The 23807-nt window shown below is 51.5% G+C and overlaps 1 protein-coding gene across 2 annotated transcripts in view; it reads right to left on the bottom strand.

Annotated features, from left to right (window-relative positions):
* Positions 1-19314, bottom strand: part of EPHB1 (EPH receptor B1) — a 77757-nt gene extending 58443 nt beyond the window's left edge. Inside the window, exon 1 of one of the 2 annotated variants that reach the window (XM_079315354.1) lies at positions 19043-19314. In XM_079315354.1, the coding sequence (XP_079171480.1) occupies positions 19043-19100 (58 nt within the window). In that variant the 5' untranslated portion in view covers positions 19101-19314. The remainder of the gene's footprint in view (positions 1-19042) is intronic. The other variant, XM_079315353.1, reaches the window with a different exon arrangement.
* Between the last annotated feature and the right edge of the window lie 4493 nt (positions 19315-23807).

Raw genomic sequence — 23807 nt, 5'->3', positions numbered from 1 at the left:
TTATTCTCAAACCTAGTGCTAAATAACATTAACTGCTAAAGTATCTCCAGCTCTGCCTTCCCAGGGCTGCCGTGACTTTGAGCCATGTCCATGTGCAGGAGGCACCATGGCTTCCATCATCACCACTCCACACACTCGTGCTGTGCATCACACCTCTGGATACCAGCCGAAGCAAGTCCCTTCATTATGCTGGCAGAAAAATCAGAATTTAAATTTCACTGTTCCCATAGGTGAATTTATCCTCTGCTCCACTCTGGAGAGATCTCACCTGCAGCAGTGTGTCCAGCACTGGAAGGACATGGGGCTGTTGGAGTCCAGAGGAGGCCAAGAAGATTCTTAGAGGGATGAAGCAGCTCTATGAGTATGGGACTGCTCAGCCTGGAGAAGGCTCTCATATATTGGTATTTCAGTACACAAAGGAGTTCCAAGAGAGCTGAAGAGGAACTCTGGTAAAGGACATGGACTTACAAGACAAGGAGGAATGGCTTCCCACAGACAGAGAGTATATTTATGTTGAATATTGGGAAGAAATTCTTCCCTGAGAGGGTGGTGAGGCCCTGGCACAGGTTGCTCAGAGAAGCTATGGCTGCCCCATCCCTGGAAGTGTCCAAGGCCAGGTTGGATGGGGCTTGGAGCAACCTGGGCAAGAGGAAGGCATACCTGCCCATGACAGGGGGAGGAACAATAGGAGCTTTAAGATCTTCCAACTCAAACCATTCTGGGATTCTATGATTCCATGAAAGCACATATCAGCAAATTTCCTGAGTAATTCCAGGTTCCTCTCTCTCTATGACCAAACTTCTAGCCACAAAGTCCAGGGTTGCCAGTACAAGTTTTTAATATATCCTGAAATTTAGACTAAGCTGGGAAAAAGCAAGAACACAAAATCCATACAGCTTTGCCACAAGTATTAAGATCCATACCACTGCCACAGGGATTAAGGCAGTGAGCTGCTGGAGGCACATCACACCCAAAATGTCTCTTTTGCTGGAGGACTACCCATTGGTTCCTGCTTGGAGCAGTGAGGTGAGAGCTGCCTCGGCAGCAGGAACGCTGTGGCATCTCCCACACGGTTTAATTACAGCACTGGAGCAGCAGCAAATACGGGCAGCATCAGCTCTCCCCTCTGACGAGAGCTGCTGCTCCTCACAGCTTCCTGAGAGCACTGACTTCCCCACGCCGCTTCCAGCATCTCTGCGCTTTCAATCAAAAATATTACAGCAACAACTAATTACGTGCCATCATTCCCAGGGCTCTCTGCCTTTAATGGTGCATTTTGCTGCTACACGGCGACGGTGGAACGGCTCTGGAAGTGCATAACGAGCTCTGCCCATCAATCTCCCGCGGGTTCGTTATGAAGGATTACCCACCGAGTAACAAACCCGGCCACGGAGGGGGAGGATGTGCTAAACAACAACAAGTCAACACAAAATATTGCCTTCCTGTGCTTGAAGGGTCTGCGTGAACATCTCAGGAGAGAAGAGCACTGCAAAGACATCCCAGACACTGCCAGCATGAAGAGACCCGCGGTGGCCAAAAACCCCCTCAGTTCCAGCTGGAAAGGGAAGGAATTTGGGCGTATCACGCGAGGAGGAGTGTGCTGTGTCAATTTGTGGTGGGATGCATTAAGCTGTGGCTGCACAGCGCAGTCCCGGCCTCCTCCGGGATCCCCGTCAATGCCATGGATTCAGGCACAATGAAGATGCATCGCAGCAGGGCAGGGATAACTTAATGAAGCTCAGATTTGGGGGTGTTTGCTCAGCAGCTACAGGACAACTTTATCAATGAAGTGCTGCCTGCTGCGCCGCGGGATGAAACGCTCTAATTGCAAGTGGCCAACACTCCCCACATCAGGATACACTAAATTGAAATATGCTGCTTGATGTGCCTGAAAGCACCCCAATCAAATACCTGCTTCCATTTTTGCATGCCTTCATACACATGTGCAGCAAGAGAAAAGCCCAAACCAAAATCCCAGCCAAAAAAAGTTCAGGAGGTGAAGCAAAGTCAGGATCATATGGACCAAGTCCTGTTTACAACTCTCACTCCACCTCCAGCCCCAGCATCTCCCCTCGGTTTCCAGGCTCCAAGGGGACTTGACCCAGCGTGGGTACGTGATGTTGGACAAGCTCAGATGAAGCCATACAATCCATTTATCATAATCCTACCGAGGAGAGAGACAGTAAATCAAAGAGACAACCCGCCTGCAAATAAATTACCGAGGGGAGGGAGAGGGGGAGAGGGATAGAGAGGAAGAGAGAGAGAACTGCAGAGGGAGAGATAAGGGAAAGGGAAGGAAATGACAGAGAATTACCCAAAAATGCACACATCACAGGAAAAAAAAACAAACAAAGGGGACCAAATCAAATGGAAAGATAAGAGAAAAAAGATAGGGCTTTCAATACCTTTTGTTTTCTAAATTGCAAATCTATTTTAGAAAATCTGGAAACAAGTTTTCAACTATCAGGAACTCATTTGCTCGTGTCATGACAGAATCAGTTGCTGATATCACAGTTTTTATAATTGCACACAGGCCCTGGGTACCCAAAATCCACACACACCATATGCACAGGTCACCTTCCATACATCATCATTTACAGTTTGGCAACTCAAAGTCAAGCAGCAACAAAGGCTGAGAGAGCACTTTCATGAACACCCCGGCCCCCTAAGACAGACCCAGCCATGCCAAGGGCCCATTTGGGGCAGGCAGATGATGCAGTTGTCTTTCAGGAGAACGTTTTCCAGCACAATGTCACTGTGCATTTAAATCCCCAACCCTGCCTTCTCGAGGGTTGCCAGCAAACCTCTCAGAACGCCACAGCCTGCCCCAGAAATCACCATATGTCAGGCTTGGCATGTAACTCACTTCATCCTCCACAAGATGTGGAAGAGGAACTCAGCCAACCAGGGATGGGTAGAGGCTCTCCCAGAAACCTTAACCTCCAAAAATCCTTGCGAGAGTGCCTTGGAGAAGGCCCAGCTAAGGGCTGGAGAAGGTCTGGTTTGAAGGAAAGATCACTTAGGTTGGGCACAGCACTCATCTGCTCTTCTTCACTCATCAGCATCCCTGAGACCAGCCCTCAGGAGCACAGGGCAAGGCAGATGAAGGCTGAAGGTCAGGTGCCTGAGAATACTGTATCCTTGGTCCATGCAGACAGGTGGTTCCAGAACAGACTGAGCACAGCAGCCTCACATCACTGGACTCTTTGGGTGGAAACCAGGTGGCTTGGACACCCATTTCAAGAGCCAAGAGAGCAAGGAGGATCCAGAACCCCAACCCATCATACATCCTGGAGGAGCACCAAATCTTGAGAAGTGTAGGGTAATGATGCCAACAACTTCCTATTTTCCACTACTTTTCCACAGCTCACATCTTGGTGAGCTTCCAAGTACCCACATGGGCTGTATGTGGTATGCTCCAGCCAGGTTCAATGGAAGCAAGTGAGCTCACTCACAAGGACATTCTGCCAGGAGCTCCTCTCAGGGGAAAAGGGAATTTCATCACACTATCAGAGAGCAAGGAACTCCAACAAGAGATAAAAAAATAATAAATACAAGCAGCTTGTGAGATTTTGCAGACAAGGGCCATTGAAGCATAATGAGTTCCATGGAAGTGGGCTCCTTATCAGCTGGGATTCCCTTGGAAATGAGAGCCTCTAAACACAGAATTAGTCGTCTGAGAAGATAGAGGTGCCATAAACATCAATAGCATCTGCAATTACACGTGCTGGGATGAATTACAAGGATGCACAGCCTTCATGCCTGGATCCATGGGACCCATGGGAGTGCAGGGAATCTCCCAAGCAGCGGGCTCACATATGCCTTACAGTCAGCACGTGCTTGGCTCCAAAGCCAGCTTCCAATGCTGGAGTACAGTGGGTGCACTGAGCTTTGAAGAATTCACGTGTCAGACCTGTCCCTCCCTTTCCCCACAGCTCTTCTTCCTCGCTGGATTTATTTTGCCTTATTCCAGGGTGGCACCGCCTGTGAGGAAAACTAAAATCAAAACATTTATCCTGCGTTTCCCTACACGCCATCACATCTTTAGACTCAGGATGAGTCACCGTCTTGGACCATGTTCTCCAGAAAAGCTTCACATTCACTACAGAAACAGGCGTCTCACGGAGCCCTGAATCTGAAATGCCAGCCCTGCTGACAGAGAGCCCTCGTGCCCAGAGCTGCACCTGGCACCGTCCAGCTCCTATTTACTAGATCTTATTTTAAAATGTCAGAGGGATTCTGCGTGAGCCACAAACACGACACACTGCTCTGAGCAAGCACTGCCAGCGGACTCAAGCCCAGCCCAGGCACAACCAAGGGCTTGGTGTTCCCCCAGTCACCAATACTTTTCACCCCAGCCCAGACCAGCTGCAGCCACATCGATCCTCTACTTTTTAATGCACCTTCTCACACATACTAAAGCATTCTGGGGTCCAGCCAAAAATTTCACGAGTAAGCAAGAACTAAAAACCAGCACTTCTGGTCCACCCATGCACAGGGGATCTCAGGGGGAGAAGAGGGAAAGCAGCAGGGCGAGAGGGGAATCACTCAGGGATGCTCTGGCTGCGCTGGAGATGAGGAGCGATCCGCAGCTGCGGGAGCAGAGCTGCCACGGGGAGGAGGTGGAGATATTGAACCTCAAAGGGAGCAAAGCTGCAGAAGCGTCAGCTCCCGCATCCCCCAGCCCAGCGCCGGCCGTGCCCAGCACCCAGCACCATCTCTGTGCTTCTGCACCATATGGAGCCAGCCCATGAGTGCAAACGAGGCAAAGAGCAATGAATCTGTGCTGCCACAGCAGCACATGGGGAAGCCTCCATCAGGACACGGCTGGGGTGGGGGAAGGCTGTGCCTGCGCCCCTCAGAATGCATCACCCACCCAGTCCCCCCCCCCTCAGAAAGGGACAAGGCAAAGCCAACAGGTCCATTGGAAACAGCAGAGCACCCCATCAGCAGACCCTACTGGGTTCTTTGCTTTGGCTCCACATACAAACGCCCTGGAATTCCCAAAATGCCCTGGAAATTCATCCTGGGCTTTCCCAGCTTTGTCTTTTTTAGTTTTCTTCTCCACTTTTAGATTTAGACAAAACAAGCAGCAGCCAGCACCTGTAACTGTCCTGCAACCTATCCAAAAAGCTTTCCCATCAGTCTGAGCCGCCTTTAGGTACATAGACACACAGCTGGTCTGGTGAGTGCTGAGATTTCCTAACACCCATTCACACAAGGTGCCAGCTCCGACAGGCCAGCTTGCCCAAATTGATCACCAAGGACCAGCAACTGTAATCACCCTGGAAGATGCTCTTCGTCAACAGGGGTTCAGGACCCTTTGCTGTCAGCTCGTGGTGCATCATCCAAATGGTGCCAGAAGCAGTGGGCAAACAGCTGCCTGCCCCCCCAGATCGTGCCAGCACAGAGGCAGCAGCAGGGATCCCTCCATGCCAGGAGCCTCTTCTGTGAGAAGGGAGGAAACACGAGCACTACTCTAAGCCAACCTTAAATCACCAGATTTTGCTTAGCGCCATTCTCAGGCCGAGCTTTTTCCTGCAAGCTGCAGTGCCCAGCTGAGCTGCTGCACAGCCACAGCTCCCACAGGCCCTGGGGGTGAGGAAGGGGAGGAGGAAGAGGATGATGCTGGCAGGAGATGCCACTTGGCAGCCGGCCTGCCTGGCACACCCCTGCCTCCAGCCCCAGCGCCTGCGCAAGCCGGGAAAAGGCTCCAGCACGAGGACGGCCATCTGTGTGCCGGGAGCCGCGCCAAGGCGGGTTCAGGCATCTTCCCCTCCTCCTCAGGACAGTCTCCTTCCCAAATGCTGACTACACACAGGTGACACCTCACCAAAAAACTTCAGCACAGTTGCAGGAGATAACCAAGGAGAAGTCCCCCAGTCAGTGACCAAAGCCCAGGAAGTGCCTGCGATCTGCTGCAGGTGAGGGATGGTCCCAGCACAACCAGAACAGCTCCATTTCATGCAACACCAGCTCTGCTCATTTTTAAAGCATTGCTGGTTGATGATAAAGTTCCCCTGAAGCTCATCTCCATACCCACCTCTTCTCCTGATGACGGTGACCCATCCTCCCTGATTGTGGTTTCCTTGCTGAAATAAATCACTTTAAGTGCACATTGTGCTCTGGGTCTCATTACTGTTCATCATCTTCTGCGCAACAGAGCTGTCACATCCTCGCAAACTCTGTCACCTGGGCAACACAGGAGCCATTTGGGAGGGCAGGCAGGTGGGAAGAAAGCGCCCAGGGCCTGACAGGGTACCAGCTTCCCATTCCTCTTATCTGCAGCATTTGAGAAGTGGGCTCACACCCCTCAGGGCACAAAAGCTCAGGAGAACAAAAGCAAGAAGGAGCAACACATGTCCCAGATGGGATTGGTGCACCAAGGCCCAGACCTTGGTGCAGGAGTGGCACGTGCACTTTGATGGGCAACAGGGTCTTCCTCCAGTGAGTCATGTCCCTGCTTGAAAACCTCCTCCAGAAGAAGTGGAAGAAACTCTCCTCCCCCAGTTTGGAGTAGAAACATCTAAAGAAGGGAAGGAATAAGAGCCAGGCATGGGGGCAGCAAGATGGTCACCAATCTTCCTCCAGGTGGATTCTAGGCAGCACCACACTGAGGTCCTCATTACAGATGGGTGCTTCCAACTCCACGAGGTTGCTCCAGATTAATCCAGAACAGAAGACTGGGTCATGCTGCACACAATAAATTAAAAGTTCTTTGCCAAAACTCCACAAGGACCAAACAGGCAGGCAACACAAAAGCACTGTCTGCCTTCTCATCACTTTTGAAAGGCAAACACTCAGAAAGAAAGGGAGTGATTAAGATTGCTGCTAATCTTGGGAGTGTTCACAAAGATGTGTCTGCTGAGTTTTTACCAAGGACAGAGTCTAAGTCCCCAGTGGCCAGTGGTCTGTGAGGGCTGGGACCAGCCTGGAATGAAAGGCCAACTCTCACAGCCAGGGAGGAGCTGCTTACCCAGAGCCATGCAGCCAACACCTGCATCCCTGTGCAGCAGCACAGCTCCCTGGGGAAAGAGGCTGCTTCCTGGCTTGATGTTTGGGAGGGTGCAATGGTTTGAGCTTCCCACCAAGTACTCAACATCTACAAAATCCTGGAGCACGGCTGTGGAGAAGACACATCACTCTCACACCTTCCACAAGGTCAACATTTGCACTTCAAAACTCTCCCTTTCACTCATCCCGTCACACCTTCACAGGAAAACACCTCCTGCTGCTCTGGTGACCACAACAGGAAATATTAGTAGGAGAAAAACCCCACAGATACAGAAGAAGACCCCCAGAAATGTAAGTAGGAGAAAAGCCCTGCAGATGCAGATCCCCAGAGACGCAGGAGAAGACCCCAGACAGGTCATCCATCACTGCAAGGAAGCATTCCCCAGGTGGTCCCTGGGGCTCTGCTCAGCTCTCCCAGCATCCCAGCCCACCATCCCAGCATCCTGCAGGAGCCTGGAGAGCCCCGTGCCCCTCCTGGCCCAGGGCACTCGCACACATGTTCGCACACGCCGGCACGGAGCGGGAGGGGAAGCCAGGCTGCAGGAATAACACAGGGACACAAACAAAAGAGCACAAGCCATTAATCTGGGTGAACCAGAGGAAATGAAATCATTATGTCTGCAGCTACAACATCCCGAGGAACAAATTTCCTGCCTGGATAATAAATGGATTCTTTTGTTTCACATTGGCCCCAACCACGTGACTCTCTTGGCCTATTCCTCATCCAAAACATCTTGCTGTATAAATACCCAGACGGGTTTGAATTTCAGCTGCTAAAAATATGTTTTAATTATAATAATATATAATAATAATAATAACAAAAAAAAAAAAAAAAATCTGGATCTACAGGCTCCCCTCGCCTCCTAAACAACCTCTGAAGGCCTTCCAGCAGGCAGGCAAGCAAACAAAAAGTCCCAAATTGCCAAAAACAGCTGAACAGCACAAATGCAGCCTTTAAAAAATGACTGAGGCACCTGAAAGCAGCTCCAGGTTAATGCTTGCAATAAATAATCCCTGCCAGAAAGAAAAATGATGGGTGCATGAAGATTTGAAGCACCGATGGCCCAGAAGTACCTCCTAAGAACCTCTCAGCAGCAGGACGGGACCAAAGCCACGTGGCAGATCAATGACAGCTCCAGCCTTGGGGCTGTGCAGGCCTTCTTCTGAGCCAGGTTTTCTTCTGGTGGCTCCTAGGGCTTGGGATTTATCCATTGGATGGATGGGGGGAACGCAAGGTCTGGCCTCCTCTGGCTTGGCAAGATGCTCCTCAGCTGCAGGAGAATCCAGGGATTGAATAGAGCTGTGTGAATGACTGGTTCCAACCATTCCTTTAATCTGCAACCCCATCACATCACTCACTTCAAACCACTTTTGCATCTAATTGCATATTTTGCTTCTGCTTTCAGCTTCTTTCCACTCGCCTTCCCAGCTTCACCAACACATTGCAAGCACTGCAACAACTTTCAAAACAAGATGCAGTTTTGAAACCAAACATCAAAGTGCCTTGGTGCACAAAGTCTAAATTGTTTGGATGTTAAAGAGAGACCTCCTCACAGGGAAACAAGTTCAAAAATTCCCTCCAGCTAGCAGGCAGCCATGGGCAGAAGATCCAACCAAGCCCACCATGCTCAACCACAGCTCTTACTGGGGGTTGGACTTGTTCTCCATCACCCCAAACACCCAATGACTTCCCCTCAATTCCACACACACAAACACACAGAGGTTTCCTGACCAGCAGAACCTCCATTTCGTTTTCCTTTGAGGGTCATCTTTAATTCCAATTATATTTTGGATACGGGGGAAAGCGTCCAAGAACAGCTGCCGCCTCATTTCTGCCGCTCATCGCCGCTGTTACTTATGAGGAAGGGGAGGGGGGGAAGAAAAAGGAAAAAAAAAACAGTCCTTGGAAACTAAATATTTACACACCCACATAGGCTAATCCCAGCAGATCCAAGGGTGGGAAGCCTATTTAAAAAACATCCCTAATTACTTTCCCATTTTAAAGGGAATAATCCAGCCATTAGCTCAAACGCTTTACTTAAGTAATCACTTATTTTTCAAGAGGAATAATCTGCTGATGTGTGAACAGACAGGACAGTGGACTGAGAAACCATTTTTATACCCTTTCCTCAGGTACAGCTGCTGACAGCCAAGTGGCACAGAGGGGTTGAAGGAACCAAGGGGAGTCAGGAAGGCAACACATGCCACCCCTGGAACGTGGACAGAGCCACCTCATGCTCTGACACCTTGCCAGTCCTTGGATCGCACCACAATGAAATTTTCTTGGGAAAATGGGGGTTATCAAGGCAACCTGAGAAAGAAAAATTGGAACAGACACCAAACACCTCAAAAGACCATCAGTCCCCTCACAACAATGCTCTGGCAAATGCCCCCATCCCTCCCAGCAGTGCCAGAAACAGGGAAACACAGCAGGTTGATACTGCAAAACACGGATTTATCAAAAAATCTTGCAGTCCCCTTTTACCGATGTATTAGCAAAACATTCTCCTATCTCATTATATTCTCTTATCAGAAAATAAAATGGTTTCTGCTGGATAAAAATGTTAGTAATCCAGACATGGGATGTACTGAAGGATTCCCAAAGACCCCCCTGTGACAGCAAAGCAAAGAGCAGCAATCTGCTAATTGACAACAGCCGCTATGCTGCTCAAGGAAAGGGCTGGAACCCTGAGGATGGGCACAAGTTTGATTATAAGACACGCACGGTGGATCATTTAGGAAGATAAAACCACCCTCGCTCTGCCGCAGCCAGCTATTAAAAGTGGAGAATGTTATTTCAGGTAATAAAGAGCAGGACCTGAGGACCAGCCTGGGAATTCAAATTTACAACTTGTATCAAATTCATCTGCTGTAAAACTCCACCTAGTTTATAAGTTTCTCACCAACTTCATAAAACATGTTTTATTATTATTGTTTTCTGACTCTCCTGCCTTAATAAAATTCCTCTCCCAGCCTGTGTGGGTGTTGCATTATAAACATTTGCACTTTGATTCATTCAAGACTGCAGAAAGCTTTCAAGGTAACCTATTAGGAATACTTTAAATGGTTCAAAGACATCCCAGTTTCCCCTGAACGCCGCAAAGCTTTAAAGAACAAAATAAAAACGTGCCTTGCTGCAAACCACCTCCAAAAATCTGCTGGGCTGGTGACTCAGGAGATGGGAGTGACCACACAGGCCAGCCAGGAAGGGTCCAGAGTGGGAAAACACAGGAGTTATTGGGGCACAGGGTAAGGTGGGCACCCACCCATCACTCCCCAAACCCTCTCACCAGGGAGCTGGAGGGATTGATTAACAAAAGATTCTCTTGGGGATGATGTGAGTGCATCCCACTGGTAGGAGACAACTACACCATTTTTGGGGATGCTGCTGAGTGGTTCCCATTGGAGGGAGGCAGCCAGACCCTCTTCCCACAAGTTAAGGACCTGACTATGCAAACACAGGGATCTCCTCATCCCTGATCAGCACTGGGAAGCACAGCCCAGCGCTGAACACAAGGCAGAGCTGGAGGGGGCTGGAAGCAGCGTGCTTCTCAAAGCAGCCCCTTTTCTCCTGCCTCAGCCACAGCCCACTGAAGCTAAGGAGCAGCTTCTCATGCTTTGAGCAGGCTCTGGAGCCAGGCTCTGAGCAGCCTCCCTGCCACAGCACCCAGCAGTGCCACCAGTGGGGTGATAACCCACCCACGGCATGAGAATAAAGCTGAGTTTTAGAAGGAGACTGAACACAAGCAGCTGGTGCCCTGACAGCTCCCAGCAGCCACCCCCTCTCCTCTGCCACCTTGGCTGCAGCATCCAGGGGTCAAGGGGGCACTGCCAGCCCACGGACAGAGCTCAGGAGGGCTCGACCTGAGCTGGGTCCAAAGAAAAAGGCACTGATGCCTTTAATTCCTGCACAGCTGCTGCTTTTCTCCACTTGACTGAGCAAGAGGGAGGTTACCTGGCACAATGCACATGGCTCAAGGAGCCACACATCCCTCCCCGGGAAACACCGTACAGAACTGATCCTCCTTTATTTCATTAAACCAGAAATTACCACTTTGCAGTCCATCTCTGTTCACAATAGCATCATTGTGTGTGGCTTCACAGTGCCTCTGGTGAGAGGTCAAACGTCTTAGACCCCCACCCACAATTTCAGCTCAAGGAGCAAGGGCCACAGATCTCCAGGAGATTCACCCACTTGTGTGGAGCTTCTGGAGAGCTTCAGCCAAACTCCACAGGCTGAGGAAGAGCTCTGTGCTCCAGGGCCACTTGCAGCCAGGTCATGCCCATAATTTCCAGGACTAAATAAAAGCTGCTTTAACAATAACCACAGTAGAAGAGCAGGGATGGAGTGGCCACATGGTGAGGGCAAACACACCTATGGAGCAGCCTCTCCAGCTCTCCGGGTACATCATGGGACAGAAAGGTCCTGGACCAGTCAAAACCATTACAAGAAGCACTTCTGACAGTACAATTGTGACAATTCTGTTACTTCCTAACACATTTGTTTCAAATGAAAAGCAAAGCCAGCACAAACAGAGCACTCCAAGAGCATCCCACTCCTGCTCTCTCCCTACATGTCCATCCTGCTCCTTGGGCACTTGGAAATAAGAAGCTACAGATTTTTGGTGACAGCCCAAGACTGGCTCCAGTACATCAGGCTGTGCCTCTCTCAGCTCCCCCTGCTCAGAGGGCAGGGAATGCCCTGTGAGCCCAGAGCAGCTCCCCACAGCTAGCCCCATTCTCCTCCTGCCCTCTGACGCCAGTGTTTCCCTTTTAACTCTTCTGCTGAGTTCCCAGTTTTCCCGGGAAAGATGTAATTCACACCCCTCTGCCTGTTCTGTGGTGATTTAATGTCTTTTGAGCAAAATGCAATTATCCCCATATCAACAGGGCCCTGGTGAGGATGATAATGAGCCAGCTCCAACCCTGCAGCTACGGAAGTGGCTGAAGCAAGCAGAGGCCTCCAGTAATCAAAAGCCCGTCCCTGGCCTTTGATTGCTGAAAAAGAAATGAAAAACCTCCATAAAACTTCAAACACTGCCATTCCCTGCTCCCTGCCTCCACCCATGGTGTGAGTTTTAGCACCAGGAGATGAGTGACCAACACCAGCTCGGGGTAGCCCCAGCTCCATCACACCCAGCTGTGTTTGGGTGTCACCTGCCCCAGGTCACCCCCAGCAGACAGAGAGCACAGGAACATCACCCTGCTGCTCAAAGCAGCCCTGCCTGACCAGCTTCTGGGCTCAAGCAGAAGCAGTCCCCCCCCTGAGCTGAAGGTGACCTGCCCTGCCCACAACACACAAATAAAGGTGTCCCCCTGTTCCACCCTGCAAATAGGAAGAAAATAGAGAAGGGAGGGAAAGAAGTGGACATGCAACAGGTCTTGGGTTTTGCAGGACTTCAGAGGCTTCCTGGGAGACAATAGAGCCGTAGACAGTGGGCTAAGCTGCCCATTCTCTCACAAAAATTATATATAGTCATGCAAAGACACCAAAACCCAGCTGTGCCCGGAGCAATCCAAGGAAAATGCTGGTTGGGTTTGAATAATCCAAAGCTTGGCTCCCAGTTGCTGTTGGGATATGACACATCGGGTACCAGTGCACTGGATATGAGAGAAGGACTTTTGAGGGAGAGCATCATAAAACTACCCTTTGAAGTCATGATGAAACCCCCATCGAGGATGGCAGGAAACAGCCTGGGAGTGAGGATTTCCACAGCCTCTTACCTATTCCCACCCTCCACTTTTACTCATTGCACAACAAATTAAAGCTTCATCAGCTCCAACCACCAGCAACCCTGACTGGATGCCTCCCCAGATAATAAACATTTCCTTCACTAACTAATGAGCAAATAGCTGAGGCTTTACTAATGCCTAATTACTTGGTCTGGGTACTTCCAAATTTTAAATAAATAAATAAAATCCTAGAGTCCCAGAATGGTTTGGGTTGGGAGAGACCTTAAAGATCATCCTGTTCTAACGCCTTGCCATGGGGAGGGACAACTTCCACTAGGTCTTAGTAATAACCTAAATAACCTTAATATTGCTAAAAACCACCAAGATTAACTTAATACCATATTTTTTTTTCCTTCCCCCAACCAGAAAGACCTTGAAAGGACTAATCCTGCTTATTAAGAGGACTGACTGAGAAGAGAAAAAAAAACAAACTAACACTCATCAATTAACTAAAACCAGTTTTAACTCTCACATCCTCCAAACGACTGCTTGCCATGACCATCCATTGTGACATAATTGCAACCTATGGAGATGCCAACCACGGGATGTTCTGGGATTCCCCTCCTCCCAAACCAAGAGCATCCCTGGTTTAAGTTGGAAGAAGTGAGGCTGAAGGACACTCATCTCCCTTGTCCAGGGCTCAGCACAAGCCCCTTCCCCTTTGAACTGCTGCCTCTGTGATTTTTCACCACGGGGCTCCCAGCAGGAACTTATTACAGCCAGACCAAAGCACGTCTTGCTTTAATAGTAATTAGGTCACCCTGGGTTGTGGGCTTAGCAGGCAAAACTATAATTATTTAGAAACATCAAGTTTAAATGCCAAAGAATCTTAATGGAGCTGAGCTAATTAACCAATTTCAACTAAGTAACTGATTAGCTTAAAAAGAAAAAAAAAAAGATAAATCAATGATCATAGACAACAACATTTTCTTTTAACAGCCTTTCTTGCAGCAATTCTCAATTGCACAAACTGAGCCCAACAACCCCTGCTAACCAAATATTATTGTAATTAAATATTCAACAGAAAGCCTCTTCAATTATTCAAAAGACTGATAACACTTGGTTATAATTGGGGTGGTGGGAGAGGTTTCCAGAAGCAGGGATTGCATGCACCAGCCAGCTCTGGTTGCTGATGCAAACCCACAGGTCGTGGCATCAGCACAGGGCTGGAGCCAACCTGGGGGCAGACGGACACTCTCCAGCCCCCACCTGAGAAAACAGACCAGATGGTGCACAGGCTTTCTGGATTCCTGTTATTAGACCAAAAATTTAGGGGACTAATGGCCAGTTTCCAGGTTTCACACCATTTTCCAGTGGTAGCATTATTCCCCTGACAGAGGGCCGGGACGAAAAGCAGGCCCTGGTGTATCATTATAATTCACTAAGCAGCATTACCATAGGAAATTACAAATTAGCTTTTCAGCAAAGGATACAGACGTATTTAGATTAGCCATAGAGAAACTACAGAACCTCCCAGCCCATTCATCAAAGTTCTTGTAGCTCCAACTTTCAGGGAAATGAAACAATAATAAATATTGAGCAGGGAAAGTTAATCTCCCCTGAACGCACTTTAATAATTCAAAAGTTGTGAGAAATAAATAAATACAGCACAGATCCTTTCGTGCCTATAAAACACGTGTTCTTTTTTTCTCACTATTTCTCATGGTGTGACTTGGTGGGAAAATGGATGGTGATCAAAATAAAAGAGCTCCAAAAACTCAGCTGTGGCTGTGAGCAACATTTACAGGGAGTCCATCCATGCTTGCCACTTATCTGGAAAGCCATGGAGCTGATTTGGGCAAGAGTTTGTTCCCATTATCCCTAAGGAAAGGGCTGTGTTGCCTCTGCCTTCTGTCTGCATCTGCCCTGTGCCCATTCCCTTCCCTGCACACTCCCAGGCAGCCTCTCAAGCTGCTCATTTTCGGAATGACTGTGGGTTTACCCCTAAAAGCTGGACAATGCAATAACCAGCTCAGGGTCCAGGGGCCACCCAAGGTCCCAGCTCTCTCCTGACACCACTCTGCCATCATTCCATCCTTCTCCACACCCTTCTGCTCCTACACCAGCATGGCACCTCTGTAAATGACACTCACTCCAGCCTTCTACTATTCCAGTTGAGGAGATCCTTCCCAGATTGCCACCCAGCCAACATCCAACCTTAACATTTGCCTTGCCTAAGTATTGATGCGTGCAACCCTTGAGAGCTCTGTTTGCAGCAGAACAAGGTCAAATTGAAATGCACTTTCAAATCCTTCACGAATATTTGGGGAAAGCATTTCCTCCCTCAACCCCAAGTATTTACCCAGCCTTGCTGTGCTGTTAAATGACTCCTCACACCAATGCTGCCTGTTTAGAGGGAACAAAGCACCACGGTGCCCTCTGGGCAGCATCACACAGTTTTGGGGCTCCTGCAGGAAGCCTTTTCCACACGTACTGAGCTCAGGGTACTCAGGGTACAGCTGGCAGAGGTAAAAAAGCCCCCAGGAGCTGGCTGGACTCAGCCAGCACAGTGCACACACACCACAAGAGCCTCAGCCTTGCTCTGAGCATCCCCTCCATCAGCCCCATCCCACAGCACTCCTGCTGCACCAGGGCTGGGGTCTCTGAGACTTTGTCAACCTGACCAGCATCAAGTTATACATTGTCCAAGGTACCATTTCCCCCTTCTCATCAAATCAGAGCATTTCTTTAGCTTACAGAACCCACCTCTGCTAGAAACATCTATTATTCAGCACCACAGCCTGGATCCACATCCAGACAAACATATTTGACCTCCTTCATCATCAAAAATCCATATTTTCTTCTGATTTATAAGGCAAATGAAAGTGGTTTATTCTGTTTTGTTGTGTCAGGAGCTGCACCCAGGATGGGTGAGAAGACACCTTGCAAACCCTCTGACAGCTCATGTCACAGCAGTCACAGCCACTTAACACAAGGGAGAACATGCAGCACTCCAATACCCAAAAGAACAGGAAAACAGTCTCCACCTTCTCCGTGAGCAGAGATACCAAGAATTAGTAAATAAAATAAAATAAAATAAAATAAAATAAAATAAAATAAAATAAAATAAAATAAAATAAAATAAAATAAAATAAAATAAAATAAAATAAAATAAAATAAAATAAAATCAACATAAGCACCTGCAGTGTCAGGTCCCTTTGCCGTGACTTGACAAAACACTTTCCACTTTCCCTTCAGGCTGACAAGATCTGGGCTCACTGGCTCATGCCAAGAATAAGGGTTTTCCCCTTAGGGCTTTCTTTTTTCCCTCAGTGAATTTGAGCAAATAAAGCAAGAGTAAACGGACAGCTGAATAGTACCACTTGCAAATTCCCATGAAGTTACCATCTGCAAATTCCCTCCTGAAGATTTATTCCCAGCTTCTCCTGGAGAAGGGCTGAGCTCAGGGTGGAGCAGCTGGGAGCCCAGGGGTGCTGGAGCAGAGAAGGGAGGCTGAAGCACAGCACAGGCAGTGCTCTGGTGCCTGGAGGAAGCGCAGGAAGCCCAAAGGATGCCTGCAACAGATGTGTGTGTGCATCCCGAGCCAAGAGGGAGGAGAGCAGGACCGGGGCAGGCAGCACGCACGGAGCTCTCAGCTCTGAAGCCGCTGGATAAGCAGGGGAATAAAACTACGCCGGATTCACCAGCTCCAAGCAGGGCTTTCCACCTCCCTCCTGTGCTCTGCTGCTCGTGATGTTGCAAGCAGAGAGAGAAAAAACCTGGATTTCAAAAGAGCAGGTGAAAGGCAGGGAGATGCTGGAGAAGCAAGCAGGCCAGGCAGGTGAAAGAGAGTACGTGGAGGAGCTGCACTGAAATGGTCATCAGCCCCATCCGACCAACCAAGAGCTCCAACCCGAGTTAAAACATGTAACGTCAGTCCATTACCACCCTCTCTATATGCTAAATGGATTATATTTGGTTCAGCTAACACGAGAGAGAGCATGCGAGCGGCTCCTGAGTGATTGCAGGGTGTGGGAGAGACAGAGTATTTGGTGCTGTCATCTTCTCACATCCTTCTTCCTCTTCACAGGCCACAAAAAATAATTTTAAATTACTACAGACGTCCAAATGTCCAGCAGAAAAGGGTCAGCTAAGCCACAGGATTTAGTAAAAAACCAAGGAACCATTTAAAAAGTCAGGTAAGTGACTCTATTACTTCCAGGTCCGCGTGCCGCAGGCAGTGAGTTAGCAAGGTTTTATGGAGAATAACGAGGGTGGTTTGGAGGCAGCTCGTGCCCTGACCCCAGCTGCATCCTCCTCCCCCTCCAGCCAGGTCCAGACCCCCAGACGCCTCCCCCGCCATCACGGAAAAAAGACTTTTTGTCTCGTTGGCTGATTCGGGATGCAGGGAGCCATCCCTGGCTCAGCGCCCCTGCAGCCAGGGCAGAGCAGGGCGCTAGCCGTGGCTCTGCCGTGCTGTCAGAGGCTGCTGGCTAATCCAGCCTCCCGATGCTCCGGGGGAAAGCCGACCCCAGGGCAGGGCAGGGCAGGTCCTACGAGATGCTCCAGAACCATTAGAGAAAGCCATGTTTCGATATAGCAAATTCAACCTCTGTATCAAGAGATTCAGCAAGATTTAAATAAACCCCGCAAAAAGGCATTTTCTTTACATGATCACTAGACTCTCGTCTTAACTCCAAATCAGATTCGACTGCTCTACCTCAGAAATTCCCCATCCAAAATTCTCCCTGAAATCTGAGATCTCTCCTACGATACTACTTTATCATTAAAGCAACTTCAACAGCGGAGTAGAAATATCACCACTCCTCAACAGGTTCGGTCCTGGGCAGGGACACTGAGTCTGCCAGTGCTCCCGGAGAGCTGGGGAACACCCTGGGTGGCACCCAGGAGAGCCTGCAGACCGGGGGGAGCCGAAATCTCCGGTGCAGCCGCAATTCCAGCAGTGCCTCAAGCCGCTGACGCTGCAAACCCGGCGAGCAGGGCGCTGCTAACAGGTCTCGCCTCTTCACGTGCGGCTCCGCCACCGAGCAAAGGCGCGCTGGTTGCATCACGCTTCGGCACGGCACCAGCGCTCCCACCTCCAGCTATTCCTACACCGGTGTCATGAGGCAGCCCGAGAAATACGAAAAGCAAACACGTGTGTCAGCCCAAAGCCAGCGGGAAGGGGATGCTGCATCCAGCGGGCCTGCCCGCCACGATCCAGCAGCCGTGCAGAACGGAGCTGTGACCAAAGCCCACGGGAGCATTCCAGCTCCTGAACCAGCTCCTCGCTGCCCAGAGCTGAGCTGGAGTCTCCTGTCATCTCTGACAACCACAACCATACCTACATTAAAACCCTCCGAGAAGGGCTCAGCCCCACACCAGCCCCACACCAGCCGGCAGCGCCTTGATCCCCTGAGCATCACCTCTCCAGCCGCCCGCCTCTCGCTGCTCACAACCGAGGGGCTGCACCACGTCCCCTGCCCGCAGCCACCGCTCCAGCGCTGGGCAACCCCTGCCACCAGCTGCTGCTGTACCAGCAAGAAAGGTGGCAGTGACAAAATAAAGATAAAAAAATAATCGAAGCAATACTTCGAGCCATGCCGGGCACGGAGCAGCGGCACAGCAGCAAGGCTGGGGCGGGCTGGCTGTCCCACCAGGCCCACCGCCCGGAGCCTGGCTCTCGGCTGCAGGCACCTTCCTGCTGCCCAGCAAATCCTACGACCGAACGGGAAATGGGGAAAAGACCCCAGCCCCACCGCACGGACCGTGGTGAGAGAACGGGCACGCACCTGCTCCGCGGCTCCGTGGCCGGCCAAGCGTCCCCCGGCTCAGTTCCTCCCCAGGAACGGAGACACCTGCCCACGGCTCCCGGCGCATCGCACCCACCCTCCGCCGGGGCTCGGGGGAGGAGGGCTGGCAGAGGCGGCTCCGCGCACCGCCACGGCCCCGGGAGGCGGCCCCACCACGGCCCCGGGACCAGAGGGGACCCAGACCGGACACCGCAGACGGCTCCACCGCGGCCCCGCGGAGCAGAAGGAACCTCGGAGGTGACCCCACCGCGGCCCCGGGCAGGGTGCGCAGGGGAGGGGAGCCAAGCCGGAGCTCGCCCCACGCGGATGCGGGCGGGTTCCCTCTTCCATCCCGGGCCCCCTCCCGAGGGCACGGGCTGCCAGCACCGCCCGCGGGCCGGGTAACCCGGGCTGGCACGAGAGACCGGGATGCAGCCCCGTGCCCGTGCCTTACGGCGGAGGAGTCGCTCCCCGCCTGCTCCCAAGCTGTGGACGCCGCGGGCGGCGCAGGGACCCTCGGCTCAGCATCCCACCCGCTGCCGGTAGTCCCGGTCGCCTCTCACCTTCCACAGCGGCCGCGGCGGCGGCCAGGCACAGCAGCACCACCAGATCCGCAGCCATCGCCTCCTCGGGCCCCGCAGGCGTCAGCCGCTACCGGCGGGCGGCCGTGAGCGGGCATGGGGGGTGCGTCCGCGGGCCGGGTGGCTCCGGGGCAGGGCGGGCCGGGGCCGCGGACGGGACGGGCCGGTGGCAGTGCCGCTGCCTCTGCCCGCCCGCCCGGGTCACATCGCCGCCGCGAGTGGCGCGCGCGGCCACGCCGCCGCCGGCCCCCGCCGCCGCCCGGCCCCGCCCCCGCCGCCGCCCCGCCAATCCCCGCGCCCGCCCGGCCACGCCCCGCCGCCGCCCCGCCAATCCCCGCGCCGCGCCCCGCCTCGGCCACGCCCCCTCCCGCCGCACGCGCCCGTGCGAAGGGGAACGGCGACCCCTGGCGGCGCGAGGACGCGCCCTCACGCCGTGTGTCCCCTCCGCGGGACCCGCGACGGGGCGGACCGGCCCCGCAGAGCCGCGACAGCGGCGGGGACCCGGCGGCGGGACCGCAGCGCCGCAATCCCGCTCCGCTCTCTCAGCCCCGAAAGGAATCTGCAGCGAACCGTCAGCTCCACAGAGACCCCTCTGCCCAGCCGCCCCCAGCATAGCCGCTCCCCTCAAGCTCAGACACTGCGGCCGCAGGGGTCGCACACAGCGCAGGGCGCCCTCAGCCTCCTGCCTTCCCTTCCACCGCGCTCACCCTTCGCTGGGCATCGCTCCGGGCGCCGCGGCCACACGGGCACCGGGAGCAGGGGACCAGCGGCCTGGCTCGGGGGCAGCGGGGTGCTCAGCACCCCTCAGCTGCAGCCCCGTCACTGCCAGCCCAGGGCCGTGCCAGGTACCCACAAACGCAGCCAGCGGCGAGCTGCACCCCCGGCCTCCCAAAAGAACCACGGTCCCGCTCTCCCCGCGCACCGCCCTGGTCAGCCTTGGCAGGGCTCAGCATCCCTGCAGCGCTGCTCCGCTCCCACCCGACAGCAAAGCCGACCCTGCCCTCCTCAGGATCCGCGCATCCCAGCCACGGGGTCAGGGAAAACAGCGCGGGCAGGCCGGCAGCAAGGGCTCCTTCCCGCCTGCCGCCACGGTGGGACCCGGAACCCTGCAGAGACACCGAACGCTGGAAAATCATCCGCTTTTCAGGGAAACAGCATGCAAAAAAATAAAATTAAAAAAAAAAAAAAAACCGTCAGCGGTGCCACGGGAACAAGAGTTTTCCTTTTGCGGTTATACAAAATATATTTTCAAGCAGCTCCTATTCAGCTGAGCAAATAACTGAAAAAATTGCCAAGAACCTTCTGGCTAAGTTTTAAGGAAATTTGCTTTCATCTTGACAACCCTTCTTCATTTCCTTCCCATGAATATCTCAGCAATCCAGTTTACTCACTCAGAGGATCACAGAAAGAAAACTGTGAAGTAAATGTCAGTATTATTTGCATCTTTATCCAGTCTGCCATAAAAGCAACACCATGTTATTTATCTGATCTAGCACAACTCAGTAACAGCTCAAGTATAGAATATTCATGATGTGCAAAGCAAAAAAATGTTAATCGTTTGAGAATAGAAGAGGCGAAGAGCTGAGCCTGTGAGTTATCCAGAGAAGTGCCTCATTTTGGGGGGGGGGGGGTTTCCTCCCAAATAATAGTTATCAGCTGAAAACCTTGCATTCAGAAACTAACATTTGACCAAAAAAAGCCTGACAATTTCTGTAGGGTAAAAAAAAAAAAGAATAATACATCAATATTCTTCTGATTTCTTTTCAGCTGGCCAAAGAGTTGGCTGCGCTGGGTGAAAGCCAGCTGTGTTTGTTCAAAATGTTTTCTGTTCTGTCAGCCCTGCTCCAAGTCTCCCAACAGCAAGGCTTTGCTTCTCCTGGAAGACACGTCTCCAAAAAAGCCATGTACCATCTGGGAGTGGAAGTGGCAAGGTGGCAGCATCCTGTCATAGGGCCACTCTTCCTTGCCCACCCAACGGGATTGTCACCATCTGCCCCAGAGACAATGCCCACCAGTGTCCCCTTAGAGGGCACATCAAGGGCATTAAAGCTTGATGGGGTTTTTGGCACTTTTTGCTCTATTTTCCTTCTGAGCCAGCCACATGTGAGAGGCACACGCCCCATAGAGGGCAAAACCACCTTCTGGGCTACCAGCCACCTCCAGCTGTGCCCAGCAGGCCCCTGTGTGGGAAGGAGGTGGGGCACAGAGCTGCTGAGAGCCTGAGCAGCCCCCAGAGGGAAGGCTTTGGGTGCTGCTGTGCCCGGGGTGCACGGCCCGTCCCTCTGCGCTCACAGCCCACAGCGCGTTGAGATGGCGGCAGCCGGCTGCCAGAATTAGCTCTGTCTTAATTAACAGCTTTGCCTTTGTTCTCAGATGCTGCTTCAGGCGATGCCAAATCCTTTGTGGAGGATGAAGATCTGGGATCCCAGTGAAAGGAAGCATCAAGACTCATCATATGGTGCAGCACAGATCTCCTTCTCAGAAACTCTCGTAACCAGCTTTGAGAGCAGAGGGGTCACAGCCTGTGCCAGTCCCTGTTCATCCCCACCATGCTGGCTGTGACAGGACCAGCTGAAACACAAGCATGGATCCCACCAGGCCATCCTTGTGCATCTGGTGGCAGCAGCCATGCTACAAGGAAGGCTCTGGAGGGGTCATCCCAAATTCTTCAACCTGGGAAGCAGAAAGCCCACGCTCTGGGAGTCTGACATCTCTGACAGTGGGTGGGGGGGGTGACCAAGGCACCTGGCTGTACTAGAGCTACCATGCAGCTCAGACTGGGAGCTCACTGGGATGATGCTCTTGGTGGCAGGAGAATCCTGTGAGCCCGTTGCTAATGTTGGAACAGCTCAGATCAGGATAAAGGTCAAACAAAGCTCTCCTGCATCAGCCTCACAGATCAGCAGAGCTGGCAGAGGACACAGGAGCCTCCCCAGCCAGGACAAGCACAGAGCTAAAGCAGTTGTGACACTCCCAGTTTATTTTGCAAGCCGAGGCCAGGCCTGCAGGGAGGGCAGGAAGCTTTTCACACAGCGCAGGAGCACTGCTCCTGCATCCCTAATCCTGCCAAGGCAGCACAGGCTGCTCCCAGCAGCTTGCCTGTGCATTAATTGTACAGGAAAAGCCTGCACCTACAGCATCCTCCCAAGAGTCAAAGCCTGAGGAGTGGTAAATCCTCTCCCTGATAAGAGAGGCAGATCCCTTCAATATTCCTGCATTCCAGACTGGTCTGTCGTGCAAGAGCATAACAAGAGCCAGGTGAGACAGGCAACAAGGGCAATGCTGGCAAGCAGCATCCAGCCCCTGCAGCATTGCCTGCACAGTTGAACTCCCCTTCCTGCGAGTCCAAATAAATGTAATATGATGTAATAACATTAATTAGCAGCATTAAATGTTCAGTGTATTCAAGGCACAACTCAGCACTTGGCACAGTGCAGCCCAAACTGCTTACTGTTCTCCCAGGGGAAATAACCTCAGGGAGACTTCTGGGCTTAAATACCATCAGGAAGCTGAAGGGAGAGAGGGAGGGAGAGAAGTTATTGTCTCTCCAGGCATTCACAGAAAATTCAGGTGTCTTATCAGAACAGAAGAAGCTGTAGGAAGGACAACTCCTTTGTCATGTGAACAATTTGAGGACTAAATTGAAGCGAGACGTGAAGAAAAAGTAGGTGAGATGAAGGTTAATTTGGCAACCAGAGTGAGAACAGAGGGAGCTGGGGTATGGAAGAGTCTATTAATTCCCTGGGCAAGAGATGCAGCCTGAGCCGGGCCGTGGAGTAACTCCTGGCTCAGTACAGAAAGATAAATTGCAGGTTCTGCTGGTGGAATATTCTGTTTATTAAGTTCCAAAATAGGAGACAGTCAAGTGCCAAGTGCCTGGAGCCTCTTGGTGCCTGAGAACATATTAATCACTGGTGGGAGCAGTGTTCAGGCAGCTCTGGTGTGATACCAGGCACCATGTAACAGGATGGACACACCACATCCTCCACTCAGAGGAAGGACCTAAGGAAGGCACCTGCTCCTCTAGCAATGGACAGCAAACACAGATAAAGATCAGCAAGTTCCTTCAGGAGTGAAACAATTCACTTTAGTTCATAGATGCTGCAATTTCTGCTACCTGGCTTTTCCTCTTAACTGGGTTTTTCAGGGCACTGCAAGTCCCAGCAGACCCACCAGCCACGGGACAGCACAAGCACAGATCAGCCATGCCACTTTCTCCTCGTTTTCCCTTTCTTCCTAGGATCTCCAGGTGGAAGGATCTCTTTGTTCCCCTTGAAGGCAGAGGATTAACAAAGGCAAATGCAAAAGAGAAAAACAAAAACTCCTTTGTCTGAGGATGGATGACATCTTTTTATCTGTTTCTAATCTGGCTTCAACTTTCATTTCTTTATGAGGGGAAAAAAAATCCAAAGATTAAATTTTATGCCAAGGCAAGCTATAATAAGTGACAGAAACACTCCATCTCCGGGTCCCTGCTAGCTCTGTGAAGTCAGAACATTCACAAGGAAGAAAGCAAAATATAGACAGACAAACACTTTCAATGGAGATTTAAAATAAAAACTCTCCTCATGTTCCAAATGCAAAAGCTACAGAAAAATATGTCGCTCCTCCAAGGAAATTTCATTATCTTGAAGCGAAATGCAATTTATCTTTGGAAGCTTTAAAAAAAAAAAAATAGCAGGGAGGGGAACCTGCCACAAGAGTTTCACTTTATCACAGCGTTTGGTTTGTTGCAGTCTGAGCTGTG

The sequence above is a fragment of the Erithacus rubecula genome (assembly GCF_903797595.1).
Source record: "Erithacus rubecula genome assembly, chromosome: 11".
In the NCBI taxonomy this organism is placed as follows: Eukaryota; Metazoa; Chordata; class Aves; order Passeriformes; family Muscicapidae; genus Erithacus; species Erithacus rubecula.
Note: the sequence above shows the minus strand (reverse complement) of the source record. Positions and strands in the feature narration are given on the sequence as shown.